Here is a 17,683-nt window from a genome sequence, read left to right on the forward strand (position 1 = left end):
GACGGAAGCCAGTCCACGTCACACAGTCATGTTATCACCTACACTTATATTGGTTTTTGTTGTGGGTGTATTTGCTGCACATGGAAGACTAAATACACCAAAATTCTCCCATTAAGGCTACACTTACCCCAACGCAGGTGACTTACTGACAATAAGACCCATCAAAGCAGAGAAAGAACAGAGTGTGTGAGCTTGCTTGTGTTTCGGAATATGCGCCTCGTACACGAGGCCCTTCTGTGTCCGGTTCAATCACTTTCATCACATAACGTCACTGACACGAAATAATAGGTGTGTATCTAAATGAACATGGTCGGTTGAAACAGCAACAGACTATAAGTCCTCACAGTAAAGTTGAGTTAGTGATTATTCTTTCACCTACGTGGCAGCGGTCTGTAAATAATCGAATCTCGACCAGACAATCCAAACATCAACAGTATGAGCATCGAGAGTGGCGAAGTGCAAAAACAGGTTCGGTCACAGCATCCCGCATAGAGTTACTTCCCTTTGACTGCAGCTCATTGGAACTGCCCCATAATCAAATCTGAGAAATAGAATGATTTTAACCTCTGGTGTCGCTGATATAACTTGTCATACTTGCTCTTGTTTTAAGTAGCTAGTGCATGTGTTGGTCACTGCAGAATAAATAATACCATTAAACAAGCAGAAACTGCTGTCATTTTTCTTTTCTTTAGTCATTCCCGTGTCTGTGTAGTGTTACAGCATATATTTAGAATCTGCCATTTCCGCTTCACTACACCCCAATATTGTTCAAGTGTAGATTTCAAAAACTTCTTACTGACAATAAAACCTAGCTAATCAGAGAAACAAAAGATTCTGTGAACTTGATTGTGTTTCGGAATATGCGTCTCGCCACGTACACGAGGACATTCTATGTCCGCTTCAATCACTTTCACCACACCTCGTCACTGACATCAAATGTGACGTGTGTGGATTCACAACGACAATAATTTCATCACAAACTGTTAATGTGAGGATTTAAAACACTTACATTACGTAGTAGAAACCAAATATGGTAATATATTCACGATCTGGAATAATTTTGGATGAATTTGTGCATTCACTTATTTGTTGTAACAATGTCCAGACACGTATGAAATGTATGATAAACTGGTTAACTACTGCAGAATAATAATCATAACAATAGTCACGTCTGGATACAAAATGTTTGTAACATCCTACAGAATCGAGTCAAGTAGAAAAACAACACATTTAGCTGACCTCGTTACATTCTTGTACACAACAAACAGCCCATGGACAGACAACTTATACGTCCGCCTCAATCACTACAGTTACATTTGACAGTATAAATAAATAAGTCACATTTACATGTTTACACAATGTCATGGTTATTTCATTGTCTAATTCAAGGCGTCAGAGATAAGTGACTTCTTGGTGTCAGTCATGGGGATGTCTACCCCACTTATCACCTTCATGTTGACTGTGTAGAGATCTCGCCGACCAGCACCAAACACGGGAAGAAGAGACTCCCTCCACTCAACATCCACCTTGGCTAAAACAACCTCTCTGTCCAGGTCGATGAAGGCGAGTCTCCCCCTCCCCACATCCAACACAACGCCATAGTGGAGGGTGGCCTGTGTGCCGGGTGTGTTAGACATTGTGTTATTGTAACACATCCCCTTCTCCCCCTGCTGACACACGATGGTACAGAGACTCCCCCGGTGTGTGTCACAGCTCCATACACTGACACACCAGGAGCGGGGCTGTAGACAAACATACCTCTCACTGTCCAGCTGACTCTCCTCCACCACACCCACCTCCAGGACAAGCCACCCCAACCCTCCATCCACCACACCCACCCTAGAGTGTGTCTCCCAGTATTGTGGGGTGTGTGGGCCAGGGGAGGATGGTGGAGGAAGGGGGATGGAGGTGGAGGCACATGTACCCCGATATTTCCGTAACCTGCCGCTGTGTCTGTGTTGTGTGGTGGGCGGCGAGTTGACCAGCTCACCGTCTGTAGTTACGTGGCACCAGTCTGTGTTGGCTCGAGCAGCGTCCAGTTGTATTTGAGGACCTGGAAATATACATTTTGTTTTACAGTTTAACAAATTTCCCGACTTCAAACAACAAATTAGACATTTTAATGTCAACCTCGTTTCCATGTTTACAAAACAGCGCACTGAATATCGGCTGCCATTTTCGTCTGTGTGTGAATTGTGTCATAACTGTGATATAAATAGATATTATAACGCTGTGAATATATGTATGGGTATTCTAAATTTTTTTCATACAATTTTACATTGACTGACAATGAAATAAACTCTCCATGAAACATTTTGTAAGAAATTGTTAGTTGAGCTGGTTTGTTGTCTGTAGTCAGAAATTGACACTTGCCGTCTGAAAACACATTTGTATAAACTTCCCATCATGATGAAACTATCATTGTTTGTATTCTAAACTCTTCTTATACGATTTAGTAAACAATAAGACTGACAAAGTAGTTGTTTGCCGATATTTGAGTGTTCAACAGCCACAGTATCATCAGGTAACTTCTACGTCAGCTTCAATCAATCACTAACCACAGCCTGAACACAGTCGCTTGGCGGGACACAGGTTGTCACGTTATGTGTATTGGCTGTGACATGTATTCTCTCATGTTTGTTTTTATAACACTGTTCTCAAACTTGTCAGTTTCAGATATGATTAACTCTTTAGCTACAGTTTCAGAAAGAAATAAAACATGAACGTGTACTTTGAAACAAGTTTTGACTTTGGTAGGGAGTAAACATTCATCTTTAACGATGTCGCATGAATCATCTTTCCTTCACAGACAGTATCTGAAATCAGGGATAGTCTACAGTCTTCTATTCTCTGAAAAACAGTCAAACACGTTTACTCATTTCAGTGAATATTCAATTCAACATGTAAAACCTAGAATTTTCGAATAACGATCAAGCACTTCCAAGTACTGTCACCTTTCAGTAAACTGTATTATCTGCCGTCTAGCTGAGCTACATATATTCGCATCTTATTATTATAATTGTAGGCTTTCATCTTACACATTTCACTGATATTAAACTAAATGATACAGATGGAATTTGATAAGTTTATGAAGAACAGTTAACATTATAGCTGAGAATTAAATCCTATTATATGGCCTCATGTAAGAATGTCGAGTTTTCATTGGTCCACTTGACTCTGATAAAACACCATGTACATCCATCACGATCCGCCAGCGGGAGTATACGACTTTTATACTCCCGCTGCGAAAGTCATATCCTCCCGTTACACCTTGGTGACGACGTGAGAAGTGAGAATCGGGGAATACAACCTTACGAGGGACTGATAAAACCCCGTATTTCCCGAGACACGATGTGATAACTTATATTGCTAAAGATAATTTGCAAATTTTCTGTGTCGGGCCGTTGGTAAAAGTAGAACCCCTTTGAACTAAACAGAGCCAGTTAAGTTAGAGAATAGACAGTGAGTATCGATGGTCAGATAGACCGTCCGTTTGCTTGTGACATGATCCTCCAGTTGTCTGTGAGCAAAATCCCGGCATGTGTTTCTGTTTATTGTAGTTCTCTTTTACTACCAGTTGATGTAATATCTCCGTTTATTGTTTCCTATTAAACTCAACAAGAAGAGGATTAGTTTCCACTGAATATATGTTTGACTGGTTCACTGTTGTTTAATGCCGCAATCATCAATCTTTCAGTAACATGGCGGTGGTCTGTACATAATCAAGACTGGACCAGAGAATCCGGTGATCAACATGATGAGCACAGTCAGGGAACCTGACCGCCCTGTACCATTAGTCAGTCGCCTTTTTACGACAAGCGTGCACTACTAAAGATCGATTTTAACCCGGATCGTCATGGGCATAGTAGCATATGACATGTTTGGCTTTTCTACCCTACGAACGTTTATACGTCCTCGAACGCTTTTGGACGTGAAGTGATGGCACCGTGTGAGCCGATTTCTAACTGTGGACGGGGACACCATTAAGCATTACTCCAGATGTTGACATCGACAACAACAATGACGTTCAATTCCACTTTGAAACACGTGGAGAAACCGTTTATGACCTGAAAGTGCAACACATTGTTAAGTAACTACATTACACCACAGATAAAGAATTCAACACCAAAGACGTCATCTCTCAGAGCAGCAAACAATAGGAGCCCCATTCCTTTTGATCCTGTCTAGTGAATGCGATATTTGACACCACTGATCGATGTTATGAGCAACTCTCATTTTAAATGCCAAATGTCATCTGATTACAAGCTATGCAAGGATAGCGTTATGTTTTTTCTCGGTAACTGTTTAAAAACGACAGCCAAGTAATGACGTATACGATAAATAGGACGGTTCCTAAGTCATATGAAATATGTTTTAGCTTTCAACCCTTAAAATATCTCCTTTAACCACGCCATGCGATCTGAGATACAAACTCATGAAAGCACACAATATCTTTTCTACTTAGTGGGGCGGTGGGGTAGCCTAGAGATTACAATGTTGATTCGTTACACTGAAGACCGGTCTTTGATTCCTCAGATGGGTACAACGTGTGAAACCCAATTCTGGTGTTCCCCGTTGTTATGTTGCTTGAATAGTGCTACAAGCTGTGTCAAATCATACTAACCCACTCACTCTACACTCTACACAGCATATTAAAGTCGAAATAGATCGGCAGTTGTGAATGTAAACATGCGTCTGTGTTTCTGTCATCTGAATCACGAATACACTGACAATATGTTGGATTGTTGGGTGAAGGCCATTTTGCTTAGGAGTGTAAGTAAGAAATCCAGCTAAGCTTCTCAAGTATAAAGATGAAGACCCTTTTGCACTTACCATATATTCAACTCCAACAGTTATCAATGATCAAACCATCCAGTCGTGAGTACTCGTTCCAGTGTCGTATAAATGATCTCAGGAAATATGAAGTGTGATCAACGATCTAAAAGAGTTATTGTTGAAAAATCGAAAGCAGATGCCTTAGATTTCAATGGTCTTCTCTCAGAAGCGTTGCTTTACTTGATGTCTGATAATCAGTGATAATAGAATATGTATATGTACCATCTTCAAGAAATGCAGATAAATCTACAACCCAACACAGCGTTGTTTCTTTAAATCATATAGGGTATGTCTGTAGACCCAGAGCCATTCCAGTATTTATAGAGCTAAGAATACCACAACCCACAGAGCCTTGTACTCTCGCGGCGATAGTATTGCAAGATTGCTAGAATCAGCGTAAAATACAATTCACTTTCTCAAACGGTGTTGAAAGGAATGACCATCACACCACAGTAGTGTGTATTCAGGGAATTCAGTAGCAGCGGGTACATCATCGCGTGTACAGCGCGCCCAGAACAGCATCCTGTGTAGAGCATCCATGTAGAGCATCTTGTGTAGAACATCCTGTGTAGAGCATCGTGTGTAGAATATCCTGTGTACAGTATTCCCTGTACACCATCCTGTGTATTGCATCCTGTGTATAGCATTCTGTGTGTACAGCACCCTGTACATGGAATCCTGTGTACAACATCCTGTATAGGGCATACTGTGTACAGAATCCCGTGTACATCATCCTGTCTACAGCATACTGTCTATAGCGTCCCGTCTGCAGCCTGTTGTTGGCAGGACGCCTACTACAGCATCCCGTGTACAACATACTGCGTACAGAATCCCATGTACAGCATCCTGTGTGCAGTATCCCATGTACAGCATCCCGTGTACAGCATACCGTGTACAACATCCTGTGTACAGCATCCTAAGTACAGCATCCTATGTACAGCATCCTATGTTCAGCAAGCTGACTACAGCATCCTATGTACAGCATCCTGTGTTCAGCATCCCTTGTCCAGCATCCCGTATACAGCATCCCGTGTACAGCATCCCGTGTACAACATCCTGTGTACAGCATCCTAAGTACAGCATCCTATGCACAGCATCCCGTGTACAGCATCCCATATACAGCATCCTATGTTCAGCAAGCTGACTACGGCATCCTATGTACAGCAATCATTGTAGGACATCCTGCGTACAGCACCCTCTAAACTGTATATTTGTATAGCATACCGTCTACAGCACGAACACTACAGTTGGTGTTTAAACGGCAGTCATTGACCAATCATTTTTATGAATGGTCGGTTGGTTTGTGGTTAACGGTGCACTCAGAAATATTCCAACAGATGCGTTTCTTTTGCTCTCAGTAAATAATTTACAGTAGCAAAGGAATGAGTGAATGAGTCTAGTTTTACACCATAATCGGTAACATTTCAGTTGTGTGGCCACGGTTATAATTACTCGAGGCAGGGCCAGACAATTCAGTGATCAACATCATGAGCATCGATCTATGCAACTAGGGTAAGATGATATATTTCCACCGAGGAGCTTAAAAACCCGATCTTGCTAGTTGCCTCTTACGACAAACTTGGGTTACTGAAGACCGATTCTAAGCCAGAACTTCACGCATATATGTGAAGTGGAGACAACGGCGCTTCATTAACAGTTTAGACAGTTTGAATCTGATTGTACTTACACCGCAGAGTCACCGGCGTCATCGTCCCTGTTTTACGTCTACAGCTTTCACACCCAGCATCTGCAACATGCATCCTCGCTACACATGGAAGAATCACAGAAAGAACAGAGTGAGTGAGTTTAGTTTTACGCCGCACTCAGCACCATTCGAGCTATATGGCAGCGGTCTGTAAGTAATCGAATCTGGACCAGATAATCCACAGATCATGAGCATCGATCTGAGCAATTGGGAACCGATGACGAGTGTCAATCAAGCTTGACCAGCCATCCCGTTAGTCGCCTCTTACGACAAGCACAGTAGCCTTTTATGGCAAGCATGGGTTGCTGAAGGCCTATTCTACCCAGGGACCTTCACGGGTCCACAGAAAAGAGACGTACTAAAACTAAATTGGATTTTAAGAATGAAAGTTGGGTACGGCTCTATTGAGAACACCATACCATCTATCAACACAAAGCTCAGTCTGTTAAGTTTCCGAAATGGGTTTTACTGGCCAACTGCAATTCGACTTGCTATTCAGCTGCCGTCCATTTCTAAATGGTGCCGATGATGTATAAGATTATTAAATGCATTCTTATCAAAATATACGTAAAAGCTATCCATATCATGTTATATGACTGCGTCCTTTTGCTTTGTCCCTTTGAAATATTCATGAACACTACTCCTGTCTCAACATTGCTTCATCTACCTCGAGTGGAATCTTTGTCTAACCTGGATCCTCCTGAAACATGTTACTTGAACACATCCAGCCTGATGAAGCAACAATAAGTCGCTCTGAAATTTCGTGTAAAGAATAAAAAGAAGTTATTATCCATAGAACGTGTCATGTATTCCTGTTCGTCCAACTTCTAAATGCCTTTCAAAAAAATAACAAACTGTCTCCATCCAATTGTTGTACTGATAACACAGTAAGCTCCAGAACCATGTGTAGACTTTTATCTACCAGACCTACATTTGTCATTAGCCTTTGAAGCACTACCAAAGTATGCAGACACCATGTCGAATGGGTGAGGTTTTTCAGTGCGATAAATTGCCCTTAATTCTGAAATTTCTAGTAGAGAATAGTCTTTAACTTGTAAGCATTAATTATCTAACGATGTTAATGAAGCAACATTAGAACAAAATGAAGTTGTCTGTTGAGTCTAAATAGGATGACTTCCAGATGGATGTCTGGAAGATGAGGAAACTGGTCACTGGCCTCCATGACACCGACGAATAACCACAGAGCCATAGAAATGCTGAATAGAAGCACTTTCCATCAGTAATCTGAATGATGAGTCATAAATGTGTCTTGAATAACTAAACTCATGTAGTGGTAGCAGTTAGAGCCTGTGCTGGAGATTAGAGGATTATAGAGACAACTGAGTCCTGTGATCCCAAAACATGGGAGGGTCGACCATACCTGGCGAGATGGCTTACAATCCTCAGAGAATTTAAGGCTGAAGATACTCTAGGCTTTACAATCGGTGATTATAGGCTTTATCACCTGAAGTAGACGATCGCTATCTTCTCGAACCTGTCAAGTATCATTAAGCTCGTTTCGCGAAAATCATGGAAGCTTTTACATGCGATTTCTGTCTAAAACTGGGAGTCAAATCATTGGTGAAAACAACAATCGTTGTCATTTCGACATCTGGGATGTGTCAAGGTGATGTGTTTCTTTTAGCGCTGGTGTAGGTCAGACAGTTCTCGTAAAGTTGTTTCCTATTTCAGTGTTTTACTTACCAAAACGTGGCATTGCTGTTGGATCGTTAGGAACCTCCAAGAACTCCAGCTTGTAAGAAAAGGATATACATTAATGTCGCAATTCAAAATTGAAAGAGCAGTAGGTTTGTTTAAACTTCAAACATCAGTTTTGTGTACAGACAATAATAGCATATTTCGCTGTTGATCGCAAATTGTTAATATTGATTACTAAGGAAGAAACGAGACACATAGGCATGTGCAGTCATTACGAAGTACTTACATGCTCGTGTTTGCTGTCAGCATCTGTTAGATGACTGCCGTCTGTCTGTGTTCCATTGTCTGTAAAATAACCAACAACTGTTACAAATCAAATTGTCTACGCCTAACTGAATTGTTGTAGAAAAGTCTTGGGACTGAACATGATCATATCACCATAAAGTGACACTCGACTGAAGAATTCACAAAAAGGTCATCACATTTTCACTCTCTCTCTATACTATAACCCAAAAAAGGTATGGGAACACCCTAGGCTTTGATAACACGAAGCTTTTACTCAAAAATGATGCTTTTTTTGACGACAATGTATTATTTCACCTAAACTCGACGAATACCGAATGAGTTGCTTCTCTACATGTTCTAACATGCTCTTTGAAGTGCTCATGAAACACACAAAAAGATTCATTTACATTTGAGAATAAATGAACCCAACACATTTAAGTTTATTAATGACTATTACCTTTGGTATTACCGAGTGTGCTTGAGTTAGAGAGGGAGAGAGAGAAGGATATATATATATATATAGAGAGAGAGAGAGAGGGAGAGAGAGAGAGAAAGACAGAGAGAGTGTGTGTGTGCGTGTGTGTGTGTAAGTAGGTACCTGTTTGATCTGAGCCATATGCACTGATACACCCGAATTCCGAAATTTCGGATTTCAGTTTATCCAGCCCTCTCGTGTTGAAAGTGGCTACATGTGTCCTGAGCCTGTGTGGAGGTAGTGATGCAAGGTGCGTCTTCGTTGTGTCTTGTATTGAACTCTCCAGTGTTAGATAGTCTGAGTTTGAAGCATATCTGAGTACTGTCTTGATGTAGTCTGAGGTCCACTTGCATCGTTCACTTTCACCTTCAGAGGTAACTTGCTTGGTGTGCAGACTTAACAGTTCCTGCTTCGTCTGGTTCTCAAGCTCGATGATCAGCTCCTTCTCTCTTTGGTCGAGTTTTGTCCGTAAGGAATGGAAAGTGTGGTGGATGGCCTCCTTCAGATCACTGCTTGTCTTCTTTGTGTCATTTATGGCTTTACTGATGCTCTTCAGATATGTTTGGTGGGAAATACGATATGCAGACACGTTCTTCCCATGTTCTACTATCCGTCCTTTAGCAGCATCAGCAGCCTCATTTAAATCCCCAACATCATGGTCGGCATGCCCGCCAAGTCTGCATTTGGCACAGATTAAACTGTTGCAGCTTTTATCAAAATATTCCAGAGGATAACGATTGTGTAGTTTACAAACTGACTCAACATACATACTTCCCAGTGTTGTATCCGTAAATGTTTCCACAACATGTCGTCTGGTAGCATTAAAACGATTGTGCAAGTTCTGACAGTATTCACAGAGGAACTCTTCACACTCCTGACACCAGCACACAGCCTGGTTGCCGTCATCGTTTGTACAGAGGAGGTCGGTGCGACGATGTTTAACTGTCAGATGGAATATTTCCTTCTGTCTCACTGCATCCTTCTGGAGTGTTGTGTCTGTGAGTTTGACCTCGCTCTGACATGTAGAGCATGATATCACACAACCAGCTACAGATGTCACACATGCCTCACACACGGCGTGAAGACAGGGCAGTAGGTATGGGGCGGGTCCTTTCAGGGTAAACCTCTGCAGACAGACAGAACATTTGGAGAAGGCGTCCATTCTGAAACAAATAATATAGTTGTCTCTGTTCCATCGATTGCACTTCTCAGAAAGGGCATATTGATTCCAGGAAAATGCATACGCTCAACCGGAGTATTGATTAAACCTGCATTTGAATTAAATATTCATAGTCACCTTAACTGCTGTTACTGATTCATTTGGGCAATCAATCCATTTTTCTCCAGTCACAGTCAACAAACCACCCAAATATATTAAAAACAGCTTACAACATCAATGACACACATGTTCTAATTTTACTAAAAAAAGAAAACACACACACAAACAAACACGTTCTCCACGACGTCTGCATTCCTGAACAGCTGGAACATCTCTCTCCGCCACTGTTTCTTTCACTACTGGCAAACCGTGCGTTCTCACCAAAGACCTAGATGTCGATGTTGAAGCGTCAACTGTACATCACATAACATCTGCAGGCACAGATACCGTCTTGTCTGAGTCGTGAAGCCAATGTTTGTCAACCGATGGGATGTTCTGTCACTGCTGAACCGTGAAGGTCCGGTGTAGAATAGGCCTTCAGCAAACCCATGATTAACATAAAAGGTGACTATGCGTGTCGTAAGAAGTGACTAACGGGATTGAGTGGTCAGCCCCGCTGGCTTGGTTGACACATGTCATCGGTTTCCAGTTGCGCAGATCGATGCTCATGCTGCTGATCACTGTATGATCGAAAAGTCGACTATTTACAAACCGCTGCCATATAGCTGACCATTTGATCTCGTTAGTTGCCTTAGTTGCTGAAGGCCTGTTTTGCCGGACCTTCACGCGTTTGTAGTTTGACAAGGATTTTGCTACAGCATACGTAAGTTCATCACCTTTATGTATCTCTTCTGGTTACTCAACACGTACACCTAACACCTTCTGCTTTCTCCAAATACAAACTACATTCAACATCTCAGTATCCCACACCATAGCATTTTTTGACTGCATATATATTTAAGATATATTTATTTTGAAAAATGATTTCGCAAGTCAAGTTTTCAAAGGTATACTGTTGATATAAAATCCCTTCTGAAATCCGAATTATATGTTGCTGTAATCCGAGAGATATGAGCAGTCAGCGCAATGTATAAATTTCGAACACCAGTTCACAACTCATGTGTCAACATTACTTGTAATAGGGTATTGTTCAATATGCCTTATACAGAATTTGTGTGTAAAAACTAATACCTTTATTTAGTAGAAGATGAATACCATGTTTTCTATAGAAAAGAATTACCTCATTACAGAAATAACGGTGGAATTGTGTTCTAAATTTCATTTAGCTCATTTGAATTTAAGGTTGTACGTTAGGTAAGCTTATATGTCGATACGTTATTCAAAATAAGATCAAAAGGCCGACACTGGATATGTGACCTAAATATACTTTATCCAACAACTGTCCTACAGGCCATATAATATGACATCTACTACATGCACTGTCACACCAGTCTGTACGCTATAGACCTCTACCCCAATCACCTACAGTGTTTACTATCCACTCGTATACACTATCCTCTTCCAGTCACCCCCGTCTGTACATTTTACACCTCAACCATAGCCTGCTATAGTGTCTAACATCTACTACCGTACACTGTTCGATCGGGTGGTCAGGCTCGCTGACTTGCTTGACACATGTCATCGGTTCCCAATTGTGCAGCTCGATGCTGATCGATCACTGGATTGTCTGGTCCAGACCCGATTATTTACAGACCGCCGCCATATAGCTTAAATATTACTGAGTGCGGCGTAAAACTAAACTCACTCACTCACTCACCCGTACACTGCACCTACCCTCCCCTGATTTACTACACCTTAACATCTATCCCCTCCACACTGGCATATCTACCGGCATACACCATCCACCCTTATCCACCCTTGCATGTACACCACTTATACTACATCTTAACCCCATTCTCCACATTGTGAAATCTACTAGCATGCACTATCCATCCCCACTTACTCCTGTATGTTCAACACCTACATTACATCTTAACGCCAATCCCCATTTTGTGATATCTACTAGCATGCACTATCCACCCCCACTTACTCCTGTATGTTCACCACCTTTATTTCATCTTAACGCCAATCCTCATTTTGTGATGTCTACTAGCATGCACTATTAACTTCACCCATACCTCCGTATATACACCATATATACCACATTTTAACCCCAATCTCTACGTTGTGATATACTATCCACACTCACCCACAAACCCAGTACTACCCACCAGTACACATAATTTACTATACCTTTACACCCATTTTATTCACCCTAAGCATTTCTCATAAACCTTCTGCTAACAATGATTTAAAATAATCAAGTCCATCCATGTTTTTCATCTACCTCTACCACTAAACACTTATTGTATCAAACGGATCTGTTAATATATACTATTACTCCACCCGTATATACCACACACCTTGTGCTGCCACCCTGCAACTCCGACCTACATATCCTACCTCACAATCGCCGGGTGTTTAGGTCATTGTGACATGTCTCCAGCTTTGTCAGTCTGAAAACACCCTGTCCTACCTACCCTGTCGTTCAGGCCGCCTTGAAAGCATACCTGGCGACGATACTTCAAATTCAGGTTTCAGGTTTATCTTGTAAAGTACGCTTCAATCAACACCCTGTTTAATTGCCACAAAGTCAAAAGGTCTGCTTTTGCTGTATCGGTGTTACATTACATTAGAGGTAATGGCGTCTGAGGTAAGAGTGGCAATGATAGGATAACCTGTTTGATTTGACGCTCGGCTGTAGAAGCTTAACGTGTGACATAAGTAGAAAATGTATCATCTATCATCTACGTATTTTTCCGATTTTGACTGGAGCTATATCTACATCAAGACAGTTTTACTGGGATATATTGAGACAGGCCAGGACACACCTACCTGGAGGTTCGGCTTCCTTGTTGTGTATGTCACTTCCGGGTCAGATCTTATTTCGCGAGTTTTATAGCTATCGAATTGTAGCAGGTTATCCAATGGATAGGTATGGCCGTACAAACTGGTTTATTGGACGACACTGCCAATTATATTGAGATAAATGTCTACCATTTTAACGAGTGTCTCGTAGTGGGTCCATGCGATTTGGTAAGAAAGTCATGCTTAATATCCATTTTAACCAAACATCTCCACAGACGTATGCATTTTGTAACTATGCATCAATAGAATGCATTAATGTGATTGCTGAATAAATCTAAAACTGTGAAATGAATGTTTTTCCTAAAATGTCATCTTTACATATAATGCAGGCAAATATATCTTCAAAATATTTGCATATTTGCAATAACGTTTGACTTTGATAGTTTAAAATTTTCTACGTTATTAGTAACCATTATTGTTGTTTGATGATAATTAAGATATGTATATCAATAAGATACATGAGTATATAATCCGGTGTTAATATTCTCAGGAAAAGTACTACACACACATTCTCCCATTTTTTAACTTTTCCAAATTGGTCAGCATGTCAGCTTCTCACAAGTACGACCATGTTTCGATTCCTTTAAAAATGGCACGACCTGTGCAGTACGTTGCATCACTCCCTCGCCGTGGTCAGGTTAGAAAACATTAATACGATCACGCTGTCTTTCACTCACTCAATCTCACTCCAGCTAAATGTAACACCTCTGTTCGTATATGAATTGTAAGTAAACAATCACTCAATTTCATTGGGTAATGTTTTAACAAGGAATGCATTGTTTGTTTCACACAGTGTGTACGGGCTCATCTCTAACAGAGAAGTTCATCAGTCGAGATAACCCTCACAAAGTTATTTCCCTGAGACCGAAATCTTTCTCCACACGTGGTGTGAATTTTGTGTGAGTTGCCAACAGAGCATGTTTAATCGACAATTAGGGCATGAGTATAACATAACTGACAGGAGACATATAACTTGGGTGAGATCAGCCACATTTCTTAAGAGACATCCCAACAATGAAAGTGGATCACAAATCTTTGAAGAGGATGACGTCAAAGTCACTACTGAGTTATATACCCTACAAAGTGAGATAGTTATATACCCTACAACGTGAGATAGTTATATGCTCTGTAACTCTATGTGTCATTTCATGCTACAAACAAACTCATATATACTGGTGGATAAATCGTGTTCATGGACGAGATGATGATGTACTGAAACCGTATCAGGGATGAAGGTGCGCTTGGTGCGACCACAGTCAACAGCGATAGGATCACTGTCATAAGCCAAGTGTTATGTTCCATTCACCAAGTATGCAATGGGCTTCATTGTATTTCATGTATATCTTAAATGTCGACGCTACAGAACGATCGATTGTCCACTGAAACAAATGACATTGCGCGTAGACAGCAAAACACTGTCAAAAAGTGTTTGTATGGGACCACTGGTAGTAAGTGATGACCACAGGTAGAGACCCGTGTCACAACTGATCTTTAACAATACAGTCTTGTCGTAAGAGGCGACCAACCGGATAGTTTGATCAGGACCCCTGACTTGGTTCATGCGTGTTATCATGTGCTAACTGTGCAAGATAATGATAGTTCTCTGCCCACATGTTATAATTGAGAGATAAAGGGTGTCCATTTTGGCATCACTTACCGGTAAATACAGACTCTGGAACGTTTGGTAAGTACTGTTTTCATTCTTTTGTAAACAAATATGACCTTCCTTCTTGTTGTATACTGAGCGAGGTTTAGCCAGACGGAAACGGAACAAAGTGACGATGATAGAAAAACAAAAAATTATCATACTGAAAATAGAAATGAAATGCTACTATCTTTTTTAAACGCTTTTCTCTGCGTTGGAATCGAAAGGCATGTCGCTGTAGTGAGTTTGGACGTATAGACATATATTACAGTTGACTACCTTTAAAATAATAATGAAGTGTTGCTATCATCAGCTTGTAGAATACCTTTCCACATTTGTGTTGATACAAATCATTGTTTACATTTGCGGCCAGCTGCTTTTCTCTGCGTTGGAATCAGATTCCATTTTGAAACAGTATGATAATGTTCCTGAAGTGGCGTCAGTAGACGGAGCTCGGCGAAAGGCATGTCGCTGTAGGGAGATTGGACGTCACGTAGATTACAGTTAAGTCCCTTTAATGATGTCACATGGTGGATCAGGCGAAGCACAGACAGATGAAACGTAAGCTCTCTGAGCATGGGATCAGTTTGTACTTTAAGAGTTGTTGTGACTGTCAAACTGACTAATCACTGACCTTATGACGTAATATAATTAAGCACACATTCCAGAAAAAAAATCAACTTTTTTACGTATCGTGCGTGAGAGACAAAGCTTTTGCGACGAGTAATTTAACCTGACACAGTGCAATGACGGTTACTGTGTTTGAGTGTTTTTGAGATAACTATTACAATATATTACAAACAAACAAACACCCCATGTATTAAGTTTTCCATTTGTCACTGGATATAATTTGTCACTAAGAACCAAATGTTCCTCTGTTCTCATTTGTTACATTGCCGATACACCACCAATGGGTGGCAACCATTAACACGCGCTGTGAGTCTTTTATCTCTCGCCCAGGGTGCATGTGGGATGAACGAGTGTGAATAAGTCAGTGGGGAGGAGCCACGCGCGATCACCACGATGTCATATCCAAAGGGACGCATGAAGATCTGGGTGAGAATTGGTGTCCAGTAAACCATGCAGTTTTAGGGGCGACTAATGGGATCAGGTGATGAGGTTTGCCGATTTTGTTGACACATGACATCGTATCCGGAATGTCTAACGCTATGTTCATGCTGTTGATCACTGGATTGTCTGGTTCAGACTCGATTATTTACAGTCAGCCGCCATATAGCTGGCTTTAAGCAACGAATCGACCAACCGTATCCAAAGGCATGCGGCGTTATTTCACGTTTTAGCTTTGTAATAGTGATGGCGTGATGCATTTTAAACGTCCATTGCTACAGAATCTTCCCTGACGTACAAACAACATCCTACAAATATCTCGTGATAGACTCGTCAAGTCAAGCCATGTCCTTGCATTCCTATGTTTAAAACGAGTCCCCCCTTCCACACATCCAGCACAACGCCATAGTGGAGGATGGCCTGTGTGCAGGGTGTGTCAGACATTGTGTTACTGTAACACTTCCCCTTCTCCCCCTACTGACACACCCTGGTACAGAGACTCCCCCGGTGTGTGCCACATCTCTCTGCACTGACACACCAGGAACGGCGCTGTTGATAAACATACCACTCACTGTCCACCTGACTCTGCACCACCACATCCACCTCCAGGACAAGACACTTCCCCCTCCACCCACCACACCCACCCTAGAGTGTGTCTGCCAGTACTGTGGGGGGTGTGGGGCAGGGGTGACAGTAAAGGGAGATGGAGGAAGGGAAATGCGGGTGGTGGCACATGAACCCAGATACTCCCGTAACCTGCTGCTGTGTCTGTGTCGTGTGGCGGGCCGCGAGTTGACCAGCTGACCGTCTGTAGTTACGAGGCACATGTCTGTGTTGGCTCGAGCAGCGTCCAGTTCTAGTTGAAGACCTGGAAATATACCTTTTGTTTATAGTTTAACAAATTTCCCGACTTCATGATCAAACAACAAATTAGACATTTTATTGTCAACCTCGTTTCAATGTTCACAAAACAATGCACTGAATATCGGCTTCCATTTTCGTCTGTGTGTGAATTGTGTCATTCCTGTGATATGAATAGATATTATAACGCTGTCAAAATACGTATATGGGTATTCTAAATGTTTCCCATGCAGATTTACACTGACGATGAAATAAACACTCCATGAAACATTTTGTCAAAAATTGTTAGTTGAGATAGTAAGCTGTCTGTTATCAAAAATAGACACTTGCAGCCTGAAAACACATTTCCATAAACTTCATATCAAGATAAAACTATCATTATTTGTATTCTAAACTCTTCTTATACGATTTAGTAAACAATGAGACCCCAAAGTGGTTGTTTGACGATATTTTTACGTCTGAGTGTTCAACAGACACAGTATCAACAGATAGCTTAATTCTACCTACCTACTTCTTCAAAGCTAAGAATTTGTTCTTAATGTTAAAGATAATTTAGCAAAGTTTCTGTGTCTGGCCGTTGGTAAAAGTGGAACCGCTTTAGAATCCGTGTAGAAAATAGACAGTATTGAGGGTCAGAGAGACCCTCCGCTTGCTTGTAGCATGATCCTCCCGTCGTCTGTGAGCAAAATCACGGTCTGCGTTTCTGTTTAATTGTACGTCTCATTTACTAACAGCTGATGTAATACCTCTGTTTCTTGTCCTTAATAAAAGTCAGCAAGTTGTGGGTGAGTTTCAACTGAATATGGTTGACTGGTTCATTGTTGTTTAATGTCGCACTCAGCAATCTTCCAGCAACATGGCGGTGGTCTGTACATAATCGAGTTTGGACCAGAGAATCCAGTGATCAACGTCATGGGCATATTACTAGTCAGGGATCCTGACCACCCTATACCACTAGTCAGTCGCCTTTGTACGACAAGCATGTACTGCTAAAGACCGAATTGAACTCGGATCTTCATATGAACATATGACATGCTTAGGCTTTTCTAGCAAACACACGTT

At 41.3% G+C, this 17,683-nt stretch overlaps 2 protein-coding genes across 3 annotated transcripts in view; both read right to left on the bottom strand.

The window, feature by feature from the left end:
• Nucleotides 1–676: 676 nt before the first annotated feature.
• LOC137281561 (protein PML-like) lies at nt 677–13,036 on the bottom strand. 2 transcript variants are annotated; one of them, XM_067812868.1, is made up of 6 exons: nt 13,015–13,036; nt 9,084–10,123; nt 8,487–8,545; nt 8,246–8,294; nt 6,524–6,583; nt 677–2,053 (listed from the first exon to the last, which is right to left on the bottom strand). In XM_067812868.1, exons 2-6 carry the CDS (start codon nt 10,120–10,122, stop codon nt 1,380–1,382), a joined length of 1,881 nt encoding a protein of 626 aa, XP_067668969.1. In that variant the 5' UTR covers nt 10,123; nt 13,015–13,036; the 3' UTR covers nt 677–1,379. The 2 variants fall into 2 exon arrangements, with proteins under 2 accessions (XP_067668969.1, XP_067668970.1); XM_067812869.1 differs by lacking the exon at nt 13,015–13,036 and adding an exon at nt 10,401–10,431 and having other exon boundaries at nt 969–2,053.
• A 3,492-nt stretch (nt 13,037–16,528) lies between these two features.
• Nucleotides 16,529–17,683, bottom strand: part of LOC137281563 (E3 ubiquitin-protein ligase TRIM33-like) — a 77,304-nt gene continuing 76,149 nt past the window's right edge. Inside the window, exon 4 of the mRNA XM_067812875.1 lies at nt 16,529–16,628. Coding sequence (XP_067668976.1) covers nt 16,617–16,628 — 12 coding nt within the window. The 3' untranslated portion in view covers nt 16,529–16,616. The remainder of the gene's footprint in view (nt 16,629–17,683) is intronic.

The sequence above is a fragment of the Haliotis asinina genome, chromosome 4 (assembly GCF_037392515.1).
Source record: "Haliotis asinina isolate JCU_RB_2024 chromosome 4, JCU_Hal_asi_v2, whole genome shotgun sequence".
NCBI classification, from domain to species: Eukaryota; Metazoa; Mollusca; class Gastropoda; order Lepetellida; family Haliotidae; genus Haliotis; species Haliotis asinina.

Coding starts and splice junctions, on each gene's coding strand:
- LOC137281561 (XM_067812868.1), bottom strand. CDS start 10,122: ATGGACGCCTTCTCCAAATGTTCTGTCTGTCTGCAGAGGTTTACCCTG. Junction 8,546..9,083: donor ATATGGCTCAGATCAAACAG/GTACCTACTTAC, acceptor GTTATTTTACAG/ACAATGGAACACAGACAGAC. Junction 8,295..8,486: donor CTGACAGCAAACACGAGCAT/GTAAGTACTTCG, acceptor TTTTCTTACAAG/CTGGAGTTCTTGGAGGTTCC.